This window comes from Lonchura striata, chromosome 33, assembly GCF_046129695.1.
Source record: "Lonchura striata isolate bLonStr1 chromosome 33, bLonStr1.mat, whole genome shotgun sequence".
Taxonomy (NCBI): Eukaryota; Metazoa; Chordata; class Aves; order Passeriformes; family Estrildidae; genus Lonchura; species Lonchura striata.
In genome coordinates, this window is record NC_134635.1 from 3,084,021 (window position 1) to 3,099,974 (window position 15,954).

The 15,954-nt window shown below is 60.0% G+C and overlaps 1 protein-coding gene across 1 annotated transcript in view; it reads right to left on the bottom strand.

The window, feature by feature from the left end:
• INTS3 (integrator complex subunit 3) overlaps positions 1-15,954 on the bottom strand; it is a 34,756-nt gene that overhangs the window by 11,828 nt on the left and 6,974 nt on the right. The window contains exons 6-18 of the mRNA XM_077789420.1: positions 14,823-14,889; positions 12,564-12,708; positions 11,410-11,539; positions 10,632-10,729; positions 8,992-9,183; positions 7,057-7,144; positions 6,296-6,375; positions 4,775-4,866; positions 3,953-4,059; positions 3,613-3,729; positions 2,986-3,115; positions 1,641-1,695; positions 440-543 (exon numbers count right to left, since the gene is read on the bottom strand). Of these exons, the coding sequence (XP_077645546.1) occupies positions 440-543; positions 1,641-1,695; positions 2,986-3,115; positions 3,613-3,729; positions 3,953-4,059; positions 4,775-4,866; positions 6,296-6,375; positions 7,057-7,144; positions 8,992-9,183; positions 10,632-10,729; positions 11,410-11,539; positions 12,564-12,708; positions 14,823-14,889 (1,405 nt within the window). The remainder of the gene's footprint in view (positions 1-439; positions 544-1,640; positions 1,696-2,985; positions 3,116-3,612; positions 3,730-3,952; positions 4,060-4,774; positions 4,867-6,295; positions 6,376-7,056; positions 7,145-8,991; positions 9,184-10,631; positions 10,730-11,409; positions 11,540-12,563; positions 12,709-14,822; positions 14,890-15,954) is intronic.

Consider the following 15,954-nt stretch of genomic DNA (forward strand, 5'->3'; position numbering starts at 1 on the left):
GACCAGCCCTGGATCCCTGTGGATTTCCCAGGAACAGGACCAGCCCTGGATCCCTGTGGATTTCCCAGGAACAGGACCAGCCCTGGATCCCTGTGGATTTCCCAGGAACAGGACCAGCCCTGGATCCCTGTGGATTTCCCAGGAACAGGACCAGCCCTGGATCCCTGTGGATTTCCCAGGAACAGGACCAGCCCTGGATCCCTGTGGATTTCCCAGGAACAGGACCAGCCCTGGATCCCTGTGGGTTTCCCAGGACCAGCCCTGGATCCCTCTGGGTTTTCCTGGGAATGGGACCAGCCCTGGATCCCTGTGGGTTTCCCAGGACCAGCCCTGATCCCGGAGCAGCCCCAGCTCCCAGCAAAGCCTGGAGAAGGAGCTGGCCCGGGAGAGCCCAGCAGAAACCCCCGGGAACATTCCCGGGAATATTCCCGGTCCTTACTCCTCGGTGATCTCCTCCGGCAGCACCTCCCCGCGGAAGTGAGCCTTGAACAGCTCCTGCAGGCACGAGGCGAGCACCGAGAGCTGCTCCGAGTCGAAATCCTCCTGGGAACGGGAGCGGGAGAGCTCAGACCCTGCCCGGGATGGGCCCGGGTCCTGGGATGGATCCCAAATCCTGGGATGGGTCCTGAATCCTGCCCGGGATGGGCCCGGGCCCTGGGATGGATCCCGAATCCTGCCCGGGATGGGCCCGGGTCCTGGATGGATCCCAAATCCTGGGATGGGTCCTGAATCCTGCCCAGGATGGGCCCGGGTCCTGGGATGGATCCCAAATCCTGCCCGGGATGGGCCCGGGTCCTGGGATGGATCCCGAATCCTGGGATGGATCCCAAATCCTGCCCGGGATGGGTCCTGAATCCTGCCCAGGATGGGCCCGGGTCCTGGGATGGATCCCAAATCCTGCCCAGGATGGGTCCTGAATCCTGCCCGGGATGGGCCCGGATCCTGCCCGGGATGGATCCCAAATCCCACCAGGACAGATCCCAAATCCTGCCCAGGATGGATCCTGGATCCCAGCTGGGACAGATCCCAAATCCTAGCCAGGATGGATCCCAAATCCCAACCAGGATGGATCCCAAATGCCAGCTGGGACAGTTCCCAAATCCCCCCCAAGATGGATCCCAGATCCTGCCAGGCCAGATCCCAAATTCCAGCTGGGACAGATCCCGAATCCCAGCGGGGATGGATCCCAAATCCCCCCAGGAACAACCCCGGATCCCGCCAGGACAGATCCCAAATCCCAGCGGGGATGGATCCCAAATCCCTCCAGGAACGATCCCGGATCCCACCAGGACAGATCCCAAATCCCAGCGGGGATGGATCCCAAATCCCCCCAGGAACGATCCTGGATCCCGCCAGGACAGATCCCGAATCCCAGCGGGGATGGATCCCAAATCCCCCCAGGAACGATCCCGGATCCCCCCAGGACAGATCCCGAATCTCAGCGGGGATGGATCCCAAATCCCCCCAGGAACGATCCCGGATCCCGCCAGGACAGATCCCGAATCCCAGCGGGGATGGATCCCAAATCCCCCCAGGAACGATCCCGGATCCTGCCAGGACAGATCCTGAATCCCAGTGGGGATGGATCCCAAATCCCCCCAGGACAGATCCCGGCTCCCGGCCGCTCCCGGCCCCGTTACCTCCAGGACCTGATCCACGATCTCCTGCATGACCTCGCACTGCGCCTCCGTGTCACTGCGGCAGCAAGGGACAGAGAGCCGCTCACCGGGGGCACTGGGAGCACTGGGAGCACTGGGAGCACTGGGAATGGGCACTGGGAGCACCAGGAGCACTGGGGATGGGCACTGGGAGCACTGGGAGCACCAGGAGCACTGGGGATGGGCACTGGGAGCACTGGGAATGGGCACTGGGAGCACTGGGAGCACCAAGAGCACTGGGGACGGGCACTGGGAACGGGCACTGGGAATGGGCACTGGGAGCACTGGGAGCACCGGTGGCACTGGGAACGGGCACTGGGAGCACTGGGAATGGGCACTGGGGGCACTGGGAGCACTGGGAGCACTGGGAACGGGCACTGGGAGCACTGGGAATGGGCACTGGGGGCACTGGGAGCACTGGGAGCACTGGGAACGGGCACTGGGAGCACTGGGAGCACTGGGAATGGGCACTGGGAGCACTGGGAACGGGCACTGGGAGCACCAGGAGCACTGGGGATGGGCACTGGGAGCACTGGGAGCACCAGGAGCACTGGGGATGGGCACTGGGAGCACTGGGAGCACTGGGAGCACTGGGAACGAGCACTGGGAGCACTGGGAATGGGCAATGGGAACAGGCACTGGGAACGGGCACTGGGAGCACTGGGGACGGGCACTGGGAGCACTGGGAGCGCTGGAAACGGGCACTGGGAGCACTGGGGACAGGCACGGGGAACGGGCACTGGGGATGGGCACTGGGAGCACTGGGAGCACCGGGAGCACCGGTGGCACTGGGAACGGGCACTGGGAGCACTGGGAATGGGCACTGGGGGCACTGGGAACACTGGGAGCACTGGGAACGAGCACTGGGAGCACTGGGAACGGGCACTGGGAGCACTGGGAATGGGCACTGGGGGCACTGGGAGCACTGGGAGCACTGGGGACGGGCACTGGGAGCACTGGGAATGGGCACTGGGGGCACTGGGAACACTGGGAGCACTGGGAACGAGCACTGGGAGCACCAGGCGGGGCTCGGCGCAGCCTCCTGGGGAGGCCCAGGGCTGCAGATCCCAGGCTGGGGTGAATCCCAGGATTTTTAGGGCGTTAAAGGCAGGAATTCCATGGAATGGCCGGGGCTGAGCCCTGCTCAACCTCCCCTGGGCGCTGGGAATTGAGGGCGGAGCTGAGAGCCCCGGGGCTCTGCTCCAGCTCCTTCCCAAGCCCTTTTCCTGCAGGAATTCCTGCTCTGGGGACAAAGCGTGGCTGAAGGAGCTCCCTGGGGAGATCCCTGGGAATGGGAATGGGAATGGGATGGGAATAAGGGCCCCACCTGCCCTTCTGCAGCTGCAGCACTTTGTCCCGCAGGGACTCGTCCAGCTGCTCCAGGAACGGGGTGATGTCCACGGGCTCCTCCACGATGGATTCCTTGATCGGATGGAACCTGAACTCCCTCTTCTTCCCTGGAAACCCGGGAAGCCCCCCTGGAATGAGGGATTTTCCTCCTCCCCAGCAATCCCTGTCCTGGATCCTTCTTCCCCTCCGGATAAAGGTGGGAATGTCTGGGATCGTGCTCCCTGCTCAGTGTCCGCTCCCAAACCCGACCCTCCAACATTCCCAAGGAGGCAGAACTCGGGATCGGGATCCTGAAGCTCCCAGGCCACATCCTCTGCCCCATGCCAGGCCCGTGGGCACTTCCCAGAGCTGGAAAAACCCCCTGGCATGGTGGGAATCCCCCAGGGAGGCTCCAGAGGGGACCTGAGGCTGGAAAAGCGCTCTGAGCTCCTGGGAACGGCCAGGAGAGAGAACAAACCCTTCCCAAATCCCGCTGGGTTTGGGAATCAGCCCTTCCACAGCCGGAGGAAACCTGGGATCTCGCAGCGGGATCAGCTGCTGGGCAATGGTGCTGCCGGCCGGGAATTCTGCGTGTGCCAGCGGGGAATTCCAGCAGCTCCCTGACCTTTGCTGCTCAGCTCCTCCTCGTCGTCGCTGAAGGCGGCCTCGGCGTTGTCGTAGCAGCCGTCGTCCTTCTCCAGGTGATTCTCCATCTCCATGGGAACCGGCTCCTCGATTTTCACTGGCAGCACGGAGCCAGGTGAGGCCTCGGCCAGGGCCTCTCCCAAAAAAATGCCCCGGGAAAGGATCCCAGCAACCACAATTCCCTAAATCCCGTTTCAATCCCTCAAACTCCCAGCCCCGCTCCCCCGGAGCCTCGCCCAACCCAGCCGGCCACTGCTGCTGGAGGGATTCCTTGGAAAAATCCCTGGGAGGATCTGCCAGGAGCCCCCCTGGCTCCCTACCTTCGATGGGGGGCGAGGGAGAACTGCAGAATTCCGGGAATTTCTCCCTGAGCATGGCCCGGAGCTCCTTGTCCAGCTTGGGGTTGTCGAAGAGCGGGGCCAGGTGCCTGCGAGGGACAGGACAGGGATCAGCTGGAGCAGAATTCCCTGTGGGAATGCTGCCCTGGGCTGGGGTTTGTCACCTGCAGCTCCCTGGGATGCCACCAGAACAAAAGGGGCTGGAATTCCTGGGAGCAATCCCGGGAAATCCCAATTCTCTCATGGGGCAGTTCCAGGACATGACCCCGGCTGCTCCCAGGGTTTCATGGATAACAGGGTGGGCTCAGAGCTCTGGAGAGACCCCGGGGCTGGAATTCCTGGGAAGAATCCTGGGAAATCCCAATTCCCTCACCCTCACATCCCAATTCCCACGTGGGGCAGTTCCAGGACACGACCCCGGCTGCTCCCAAAGTTTCATGGATAACAGTAAGGGTTCAGAGATCTCGGAGAGACCCAGGGGCTGGAATTCCTGGGAGCAATCCCGGGAAATCCCAATTCCCTCATGGGGCAGTTCCAGGACACGACCCCGGCTGCTCCCAGGGTTTCATGGATAACAGGGTGGGCTCAGAGCTCTGGAGAGACCCCGGGGCTGGAATTCCTGGGAAGAATCCCAGGAAATCCCAATTCCCACGTGGGGCAGTTCCAGGACACGACCCCGGCTGCTCCCAGGGTTTCATGGATAACAGGATGGGCTCAGAGCTCTGGAGAGACCCCGGGAGCAGGAGGCAGCTGTGTCCACGTTGGGAATTCAGGGAAAACATGGAAAAACCCCAGGGCTCTTACGCCAGGACTCGCTTCTCCACGATGTGGGTGAGGGAGTTGAAGACGCCCTGCCGGACGTGGGCTTCCAGAGGGGGGTAGAAGTTGGGAATAATCTGGAAGAGATCGGGATGGAGAGCGGGCTCAGGGGGCTGCGAGCGGGAGGAAATCCCTGCCAGGGGCAGGAAATTCGGGAACGCTCAGCTCTGCCCAGGGAGGGCCGGGATTCCTCCCTGGAGCCGGGACCTGCCGGAGCCTTCCCCAGCCCCGCGGCCGGTCCGGACTGGGAGGGAGGGATGGAGCTCCAGGCCCTTCCCAGAAACACCCCAGCCCTCCCGGGAAACATTCCTGGAACCAGCCCTGGGATGGGACAGGATCCCTCTGGATCATTCCCTGACACTTTGATCCATTCCTGGCACTGCTGCCCTGCCCTGGGATGGGACAGGATCCCTCTGGATCATTCCCTGACACTCTGACCCATTCCTGGCACTGCTGCCCTGCCCTGGGATGGGACAGGATCCCTCTGGATCATTCCCTGACACTTTGATCCATCCCTGGAGCTGCTGCCCTGCCCTGGGATGGGACAGGATCCCTCTGGATCATTCCCTGACACTTTGATCCATCCCTGGAGCTGCTGCCCTGCCCTGGGATGGGACAGGATCCCTCTGGATCATTCCCTGACACTCTGATCCATCCCTGGAGCTGCTGCCCTGCCCTGGGATGGGACAGGATCCCTCTGGATCATTCCCTGACACTTTGATCCATCCCTGGAGCTGCTGCCCTGCCCTGGGATGGGACAGGATCCCTCTGGATCATTCCCTGACACTTTGATCCATCCCTGGAGCTGCTGCCCTGCCCTGGGATGGGACAGGATCCCTCTGGATCATTCCCTGACACTTTGATCCATCCCTGGAGCTGCTGCCCTGCCCTGGGATGGGACAGGATCCCTCTGGATCATTCCCTGACACTTTGATCCATCCCTGGAGCTGCTGCCCTGCCCTGGGATGGGACAGGATCCCTCTGGATCATTCCCTGACACTTTGATCCATCCCTGGAGCTGCTGCCCTGCCCTGGGATGGGACAGGATCCCTCTGGATCATTCCCTGACACTCTGATCCATCCCTGGAGCTGCTGCCCTGCCCTGGGATGGGACAGGATCCCTCTGGATCATTCCCTGACACTCTGATCCATCCCTGGAGCTGCTGCCCTGCCCTGGGATGGGACAGGATCCCTCTGGATCATTCCCTGACACTCTGATCCATCCCTGGAGCTGCTGCCCTGCCCTGGGATGGGACAGGATCCCTCTGGATCATTCCCTGACACTCTGACCCATTCCTGGCACTGCTGCCCTGCCCTGGGATGGGACAGGATCCCTCTGGATCATTCCCTGACACTCTGGGAGCTCCAGGTGACTCTGGATCCCAGAGAGGCGGGGAATCCCGGGGAGATCTTTTTGGGTGGGATCTGGGGAGCCCAGCAGGTCTCTCTGGCCCTCTCCCAGCTTTCCCATCCCCAGGGATTCCCTGGAGCAGGAGGGGCGCTCACCCGGCACATGAAATCCAGCAGCGTGGCCGTGATGGCCGGGTGGGGCTTCATGGAGTGGTGCATGACCAGGATGGCAGGTTCTGGGGGAGGAACGGGCTGAGACCCCGGATCCCAGATCCCAGAGCCCTGCCGAGGGATCCACGGGATCCACGGGCTGGGGGCAGCTGCGGCCAGAGCTGCCCGTGGGTCACAGCGACCCCAGGGATCCCAGCCCATGGTGGATCCCATCCCAAGGCAGATCCCAACGGATCCCATCCCAGGAGCAGCCCAGGATCCCATCCCAAGGTGGATCCCCATGGATTCTATCCCAGGAACATCCCATGGATCCCACCCCAGGAGCTGCCCAGGATCCCAGCCCAGGATCCCATCCCAAGGTGGATCCCCATGGATTCTATCCCAGGAACATCTCATGGATCCCACCCCAGGAGCTGCCCAGGATCCCAGCCCAAGGTGGATCCCCACAGATCCCATCCCAAGGCAGATCCCCATGGACCCACCCAAGAACCCATCCCAAGGTAGATCCCACCCCAGGAACACCCCATAGATCCCACCCCAATGCAGATCCCTGTGGATCCCACCCAGGAACCCATCCCAAGGTGGTTCCCCATGGATCCCACCTCAGAAACACCCCATGGATCCCATCCCAAGACAGATCCCCACAGATCCCACCCAGGAACCCATCCCAAGGTGGTTCCCCATGGATCCCACCTCAGGAACACCCCACGGATCCCACCCCAGCGGATCCCCGGGACCCCCCACACCGATGTTCATGATGCTGTCCTTCTCGGGGTTGAAGAAGAGCCAGTCGTAGAACAGCGCCAGTTTGGCGTTGGAAGCGGCCACGTTCGACTGCAGGAGACCAAAAAACCCCAAATTTTCCACCAGGATCCCTCCAAGATTCCCTTGAGATCCCTCCAAGAGCCCCCTGAGATCCCATCTTGTGTCCTGGTTTTGGGATCTTCCCATTCCCAGCCCATCCTGTGCTGCGTTTTTGGGATGTTCCCATTCCTGTGCCCCATTTTTGGGATGTCCTCATTCCCACACTCCGTTTTTGGGATGTTCCCATTCCCACACTCCGTTTTTGGGATGTTCCCATTCCCGTGCCCCATTTTTGGGATGTTCCCATTCCCACACTCCGTTTTTGGGATGTTCCCATTCTCACACCCCGTTTTTGGGACGTTCCCATTCCCACACTCCGTTTTTGGGATGTTCCCATTCCCACACTCCGTTTTTGGGATGTCCCCATTCTCACGCCCCATTTTTGGGATGTTCCCATTCCCACACTCTGTTTCTGGGATGTTCCCATTCTCACGCCCCGTTTTTGGGATGTTCCTATGCCCATGGCCCATTTTTGGGCTCTCCCTGCTCCTGGCCCACGCCGTGCCCGTTCTGGGATGCCCATTTTTGGGGTGCCCATTTTAAGGTGCCCGTTTTGATGAGCCCATTTTGGGGTACCCATTTCAGGGTGCTCATTTCAAGGTGTCTGTTCCAGGGTGCCCGTTTTGAGGTGCCCATTTCAAGGTGCCCATTTTGAGGAGACCATTTTGGGGTGCCCGTTTTGAGGTGCCCATTTTGGAGCGCCCGTTCCATGGTGCCTGTTTTGAGGTGCCGATCTCAAGGTGCCCATTCCAGGGTGCCTGTTTTGGGGTGCCCGTTTTGGGGTGCCCATTTCAAGGAGCCCATTTTGGGGTGCCTGTTTTGAGGTGCCGATCTCAGGGTTCCCATTTCAAGGTGCCCATTTTGAGGTGCCTGTTCCAGGGTGCCCGTTTTGAGGAGCCCATTTCAAGGAGCCCATTTTGGGGTATCTGTTTTGAGGTGCTGATCTCAGGGTTCCCATTTCAAGGTGCCCATTCCAGGGTGCCTGTTTTGGGGTGCCCGTTTTGAGGTGCCCATTTCAAGGAGTCCATTTTGGGGTGCCCGTTTTGAGGTGCCCATTTCAAGGAGCCCATTTTGGGGTGCCTGTTTTGAGGTGCCGATCTCAGGGTTCCCATTTCAAGGTGCCCATTCCAGGGTGCCTGTTTTGGGGTGCCCATTTTGAAGAGCCCAATTCAGAGTGTCCATTTCAAGGTGCAAGTTCTGGGGTGCCTGTTTTGAGGAGCCCATTTCAGAGTGGCCATTTTGGGGTGCCCGTTTCAAGGTGCCCATTTTGGAGTGCCCGTTCTGTGGTGCCTGTTTTGAGGTGCCCGTTTTGAGGTGCCCATTTCAAGGAGCCCATTTTGGGGTATCTGTTTTGAGGTGCTGATCTCAGGGTTCCCATTTCAAGGTGCCCATTCCAGGGTGCCTGTTTTGCGGCGCCCGTTTTGAGGTGCCCATTTCAAGGAGCCCATTTTGGGGTGCCTGTTTTGAGGTTTCCGATCTCAGGGTTCCCATTTCAAGGTGCCCATTTTGAGGTGCCTGTTTTGGGGTGCCCGTTTTGAAGAGCCCAATTCAGGGTGCCCATTTCAAGGTGCCCATTCCAGGGTGCCTGTTTTGAGGAGCCCATTTCAGAATGCCCATTTTGGGGTGCCTATTTCAAGGTGCCCATTTTGGGGTGGCCATTCTGGGGTGCCCATTTCAGGTTGCCCATTTCGAGGAGCCCATTTTGGGGTGCGCATTTCAAGGTGCAAGCTCTGCGGTGCCTGTTTTGGGGTGCCCACTCAAGGTGCCCGTTTTGGGGTGCCCGTTCCAGGTTTTGGGGTGCCCGTTTTGGGGCTGACCGTGCAGGTGGTGAGCAGCCAGCCGATGATGGCCCAGCGGGGCAGGATGTCGGAGCTCAGCACCTCGTTGGAGGGGTGCACCACGCCGCAGATGTAGCGGATCAGGTCGCAGCGCAGGGACTGGCTGTCGGGCGTGGACAGGTACTGCCGCTGGAACCAGTCCTGGTAGCGCTTCTGCTGCCCGAACCGCACCTGGGGACAGGTGGGGCTGGCACCGAGACAGGGACAGGGACAGGGACAGGCGGGGCTGGCACCGGGACAGGGACAGGGCTGGCACTGGGGACAGGATCAGGGACAGGGCTGGGGACAGGGACGGGGACTGCCGCTGGAACCAGTCCTGGTAGCGCTTCTGCTGCCCGAACCGCACCTGGGGACAGGTGGGGCTGGCACCGGGCACAGGGACAGGGCTGGCACTGGGGACAGGATCAGGGACAGGGACAGGGGACAGGGCTGGCACTGGGAACAGGGACAGGGACATGGGACAGGGCTGGCACTGGGAACAGGGACAGGGACTGCCGCTGGAACCAGTCCTGGTAGCGCTTCTGCTGCCCGAACCGCACCTGGGGACAGGTGGTGCTGGCACCAGGACAGGGACAGGGGACAGGGACAGGCGGGGCTGGCACCGGGACAGGGACAGGGCTGGCACTGGGGACAGGATCAGGGACAGGGCTGGGAACAGGGACAGGTACTGCCACTGGAACCAGTCCTGGTAGCGCTTCTGCTGCCCGAACCGCACCTGGGGACAGGTGGGGCTGGCACCAGGACAGGGACAGGGACAGGGGACAGGGACAGGCGGGGCTGGCACCGGGACAGGATCAGGGACAGGGACAGGGACTGCCGCTGGAACCAGTCCTGGTAGCGCTTCTGCTGCCCGAACCGCACCTGGGGACAGGTGGGGCTGGCACCAGGACAGGGACACGGACAGGGACAGGCGGGGCTGGCACTGGGCACAGGGCTGGCACCAGGGACAGGGGACAAGGACAGGGATGGCACTGGGGACACCACAGGACTACCACTGGGGACAGGAACAGGGCTGGGGACAGAGCTGGCAGTGGGGACAGGGCTGGAAATGGGGACACGGACAGGGACAGGGCTGGTAGTGGGGACATGCAGGATCCTGAGCCGGGGGGATTTGGGAGGGAATCTACTGGGAATTTGGGATGGAATCCATTGGGAATTCAGGAGGGAACCCAGAGGGAACTGAGGATGGAACCCGGGGGGAATTTGGGAGGGAATCCATTGGGAATTCAGGAGGGAACCCAGGGGGAATTTGGGAGGGAATCCATTGGGAATTCAGGAGGGAACCCAGGGGGAATTTGGGAGGGAATCCATTGGGAATTCAGGAGGGAACCCAGGGGGAATTTGGGAGGAAATCCATTGGGAATTCAGGAGGGAACCCAGGGGGAATTTGGGAGGGAACCCAGGGGGAATTTGGGAGGGAACCCAGGGGGAATTTGGGAGGGAACCCAGGGGGAATTTGGGAGGGAATCCAGGGGGAATTTGGGAAGGAACCCAGGGGGAATTTGGGAGGGAATCCATTGGGAATTCAGGAGGGAACCCAGGGGGAATTTGGGAGGGAACCCAGGGGGAATTTGGGAAGGAACCCAGGGGGAATGTGAGAGGATCCCAGGGGGAGTTACCCGCGAGGTCATGAAGAGCAGCTTGGTCTCCATGTCGGGGGTGAGGCGGCACGCCAGGAACTTGCGGGAGGTCCTGGACTGCAGGAGCTGCAGCACACCTGGGCAGGGACAGGCAGAGGGGTTTTGGGTGGAAAAGGGCTCAAACACGTCCTGAGCAGCTGCCCTGAGGTGTTCAACAGAATTTAACCCGGCTCCAAAGGGGTGGGAACACTTCCAAGCCCCATTTCCCTGGAATTGCTGCATCCAGAACCTGCTGGGAAGCGCCCAGAGAAGGGAATAATTTATAGGAATATCATTAATGTAAATAAAGCTGGGGAATCCATCACTCTTCCCACAGAACGAGGCTACTGGGAGGAATTAAATCCCATGGAAGTGCCACTCGCTGCAGCTCCTGGAATTCCTGCTTTTTATGGAGCTTCTCCAGGCTCTGCTCAGCCACTTCGGAGTTTGGGCTCAGCTTTTAAATCACTTAACGAAGGGAAGTAGTCCTGATTATCCTGGAACTGCAGGCTGGTTTGGGTTGGAATCACCCAGAGATTACCCAATCCACAGACAGGGACAATTCCCACTGGATCAGCCCGTTCCAACCCAGCTTGGAACAATTCCAGGGCCGAGAAACTACGGAAGCGTGGAGCCCAGGAGGAGCAGCACCATTTAAGGATCCCACGAGGTTTTTCTGGGATGGGTCAGGCCCGGATGCCTCCGAGGCCTCTGCAGCACTGGAAAACCCCTGGAAAACGCTGTGGGGTGAGCACAGGGAATGTTCCAGGCCCAGTACCTGTGAACTGGGAGCTGAGCACCTGCGGGTTGTGCAGGATGTCCTTCCAGAGCTGCTCGAACTCCGGGATCCGCGCCACGTTCTGCAGCAGCCGCACCAGGTCCCGGCCGATCATGAAACAATCCATGAACTGGGGAGAAAGGGGCAGGGAAATGTGGAATTCCCAGGAGAATCCCGGCCGGAGCAGGGGGATGGGAGCAGGGAAGGGAAGAATGCCCCGCGCTGCCGCCTCCCCGGGCACGTTCCGCTCCGTTCCCCGCTGGAAGGCGCAGGTTGGGATGGGGGGGACAGGCAGGGAAGGTTGGAAGCTATTTTGGAATGTTCTCCCTCCCAAAGCAAACAAGCAGCCCAGAAATCCCATAAATCTGCCACCTTCCCCCGGCGCCGCAGCCAGGCCCCGCAGCCGGGAGCCGGGGGGGATGGGGAATGGGCAGGATTTGGGATAAATCCCAAAAGTTGGGATAAATCCCAGCTCTGGGGGGTCTCCTGCTCCACCCAGAGCCAAACAAGGCCTGGAACTGCTGCCGAGTCCCCATCCCAAACTGCCCTTCCCAGGGGAACAGGATCCCAGCCCAATCCACCGCTCCTGGAGCAGGATCTCATTCCCATCCCATCCCAATCCCAATCCACTGCCCTGCTCCTGGAGCAGGGAGATGCAGGATCCCATTCCCATTCCCGTCCCATCCCAATCCCAATCCACTGCCCTGCTCCTGGAGCAGGGAGATGCAGGATCCCATTCCCATCCCATCCCAATCCCACCCCACTCACCCTCACCCAGAACAGGGAGACACAGAACTCCATTCCCACTCCCAATCCCATTCCCAATCTCTCACCCTCTCCTGGAGCAGGGAGACTGAGAAGTCCAATCCCATTCCCATTCCCACTCCCATTCCCATTCCCAGTCTCACCCTCTCCCGGAGCAGGGAGACGCAGAACTCCATTCCCACTCCCACTCCCATTCCCACTCCCACTCCCATTCCCATTCCCATTCCCATTCCCATTCCCACTCCCACTCCCACTCCCATTCCCAGTCTCACCCTCTCCCGGAGCAGGGAGACGCAGAAGTCCAATCCCATTCCCATTCCCATTCCCATTCCCACTCCCACTCTCACTCCCACTCCCATTCCCATTCCCACTCCCATTCCCAGTCTCACCCTCTCCCGGAGCAGGGAGACGCAGAAGTCCACCTCCTTCTGCCGCAGCGCCTGCAGCGCGGCCGTGCCGTGGTGGTCCACGATCAGCCGCAGGTAGGTGTACACGGCCATGGCCACCAGCAGGCTGCTCTTCAGCACCCACTCCCTGAAAACCCCAAATCCGCCCCAAAATCAGCCCCGGCACCGGCGCTCTGTGGGACCGGCCTCTGGGAACGGCGGGAATGCCGGGAACGGCGGGAACACCGGTTTGGGAAGGGCGGGAACAGCAGGAACCCCGGTTTGGGAATGGTGGGAACAGCAGGAACACCAGTTTGGGAAGGGCGGGAACCCTGGTTTGGGAACGGCAGGAACGGCGGTTTGGGAATGGCAGGAACCCCGGTTTGGGAACAGTGGGAACCCCGGTTTGGGAATGGCAGGAACCCTGGCTTGGGAATGGCAGGAACGGCGGGAACCCCGGTTTGGGAACGGCGGGAACACCGGTTTGGGAATGGCAGGAACGGCGGGAACCCCGGTTTGGGAACAGCAGGAACAGCAGTTTGGGAACGGCAGGAATCCCGGTTTGGGAACAGCAGGAATCCCGGTTTGGGAACGGCGGGAACCCCAGTTTGGGAATGGCAGGAACGGCAGTTTGGGAATGGCAGGAACCCCGGCTTGGGAATGGCAGGAATCCCGGTTTGGGAATGGCAAGAACCCTGGTTTGGGAATGGCAGGAACCCCAGTTTGGGAACGGCAGGAACGGCAGTTTGGGAACGGTGGGAACCCCGGTTTGGGAATGGTGGGAACCCCAGTTTGGGAATGGCAGGAACCCTGACTTGGGAATGGCAGGAACCCCGGTTTGGGAATGGCAGGAACGGCGGTTTGGGAATGGCGGGAACCCTGGCTTGGGAATGGCGGGAACCCCGGTTTGGGAACGGCAGGAACCCCGGTTTGGGAATGGCAGGAACCCCAGTTTGGGAACGGTGGGAACCCCGGTTTGGGAATGGTGGGAACCCCAGTTTGGGAATGGCAGGAACCCTGGCTTGGGAATGGCAGGAACCCCGATTTGGGAATGGCAGGAACCCCGGTTTGGGAATGGCAGGAACGGCGGTTTGGGAATGGCAGGAACGGCGGTTTGGGAATGGCGGGAACCCTGGCTTGGGAATGGCGGGAACCCCGGTTTGGGAACGGCAGGAACCCCAGTTTGGGAACGGCAGGAATCCCAGTTTGGGAACAGCGGGAATGGCAGCAACCCCGGTTTGGGAACAGCAGGAATGGTGGTTTGGGAATGGCAGGAATCCCGGTTTGGGAATGGTGGGAACCCCAGTTTGGGAACACCAGGAATGGGCCAGCAGCAAAGGTGGGACCAGCCTGGTGTCACCTGGAAGCATCACCCAGGGGATCAGCAAAGGAGTTAATTAATGAGTGTGTTAATTGGGGGATGTGTTTACTAATAAAGGTAATAAATAATAAAGATACTAAATGATATCTTTGTGGATCAGGGTTTGGGAACACCAGGAACGGGCCAGCAGCAAAGGTGGGACCAGCCTGGTGTCACCTGGAAGCATCTCCCAGGGGATCAGCAAAAGTGTTAATTAATAAATATATTCATTAGCGAATGTTTTAATTAATAGAGACAATAAATAATTAGGATATTAAATGATATCTTTGTGGGATCGGGGTGTGGGAATGGGCCAGCAGCTCCACGGGCCATGGGGCAATCACAGATTTTAGGGAATCTGCTCCAGGGGCAGTCACGGATTTTAGGGAATCTGCTCCAGGGGCAGTCACGGATTTTAGGGAATCTGCTCCAGGGGCAATCACGGATTTTAGGGAATCTACTCCATGGGGCAATCATGGATTTTAGGGAATCTGCTCCATGGAGCAATTACAGATTTCAGGGAATCTGTTCCATGGGGCAACCACAGATTTTAGGGAATCTGCTGCCATTCCAGCTTGGAGCAAAGCCCCTCCCAGCCCTGTCCCGGGAATCCTAAGGCAGGAATTGCGTGGATCCTCGCTGGATCCATCCAGCCCGGGATGAGCTCCCCAGCTGCCCGAGCACAGGAAACTTTTCCGGGCAATCAACTCCAGGCCGCTGCTCCCACAGGAAAAGCTCCCCCACGGCTCGGGAAGCTCGGGAAGGAAACATTCCTGGGATTGGCCCCATGGATGTGGGGGGATCTGGGGGGGATTGGGGACGCTCAGCCTGCAGGAAGGGCTGGGAATTCCCGGTCTGGGAATGTGGGAAGGGCAGGAAGGCGTCCCGCTCTCCCAGCTTACCTCTGCTCCGTCAGGATCTCCAGGACGTTCTCTGCCAGCCAGATGTTCTTGGCAGTCACGTCCCCGCCTGGAAAAGAGCCAGGGAAAAGCAGCTGGAGGGAGCGGAGGGATTTGGGAGCGGGATTTGGGAGCGGGATGGTTGGGAAAACCATGGAAAATCAGGGAGAACCATGAAAATCCAGGGAGAACCAGGGAGAACCTGGGAAAACCAGGGAGAACCTGGGAAAATCAGGGAGAACTAGGGAGAACCATGAAAATCCAGGGAAAACCAGGGAGAACCAGGAAGAACCTGGGAAAACCAGGAAAAAACAGGCAGAACCTGAGAGAACCTGGGAAAACCAGAGAGAACCTGGGAGAAAAACAGGAAGAACCTGGAAGATCCAGGGAAAATCAGGGAGAAGCAGGGTAAACCTGGGAGAACCTGGGAGAGCCAGCATTCCCAGCTCAGATCCCGAGCATTCCTGGCCCACATCCTGACGATTCCCAGCTCACATCCTGAGCATTCCCAGCAATTCCCAGATCCTGAACATTCCCAGCCCTGATCCCAGCAATTCCCAGCTCAGATCCCAGCAATTCCCAGCTCAGATCCCGAGCATTCCTGGCCCACATCCTGACGATTCCCAGCTCACATCCTGAGCATTCCCAGCAATTCCCAGCTCAGATCCTGAACATTCCCAGCCCTGATCCCAGCAATTCCCGGCTCACATCCCGAACATTCCCAGCCCTGATCCCAGCAATTCCCAGCCCTGATCCCAGCAATTCCTGGCCCACATCCTGACGATTCCCAGCTCAGATCCTGAACATTCCCAGCCCTCACCCCAGCAATTCCCAGCTCAGATCCTGAACATTCCCAGCCCTCATCCCAACAATTCTCGGCTCACATCCCAAACATTCCCAGCCCTGATCCCAGCAATTCCCAGCCCCGATCCCAGCAATTCCCAGCCCTGATCCCAGCAATTCCCAGCTCAGATCCCAGCAATTCCCAGCCCTGATCCCAGCAATTCCCAGCTCAGATCCCAAGCATTCCTGGCCCACATCCTGACGATTCCCAGCTCACATCCTGAGCATTCCCAGCAATTCCCAGCTCAGATCCTGAACATTCCCAGCCCTGATCCCAGCAATTCCCGGCTCA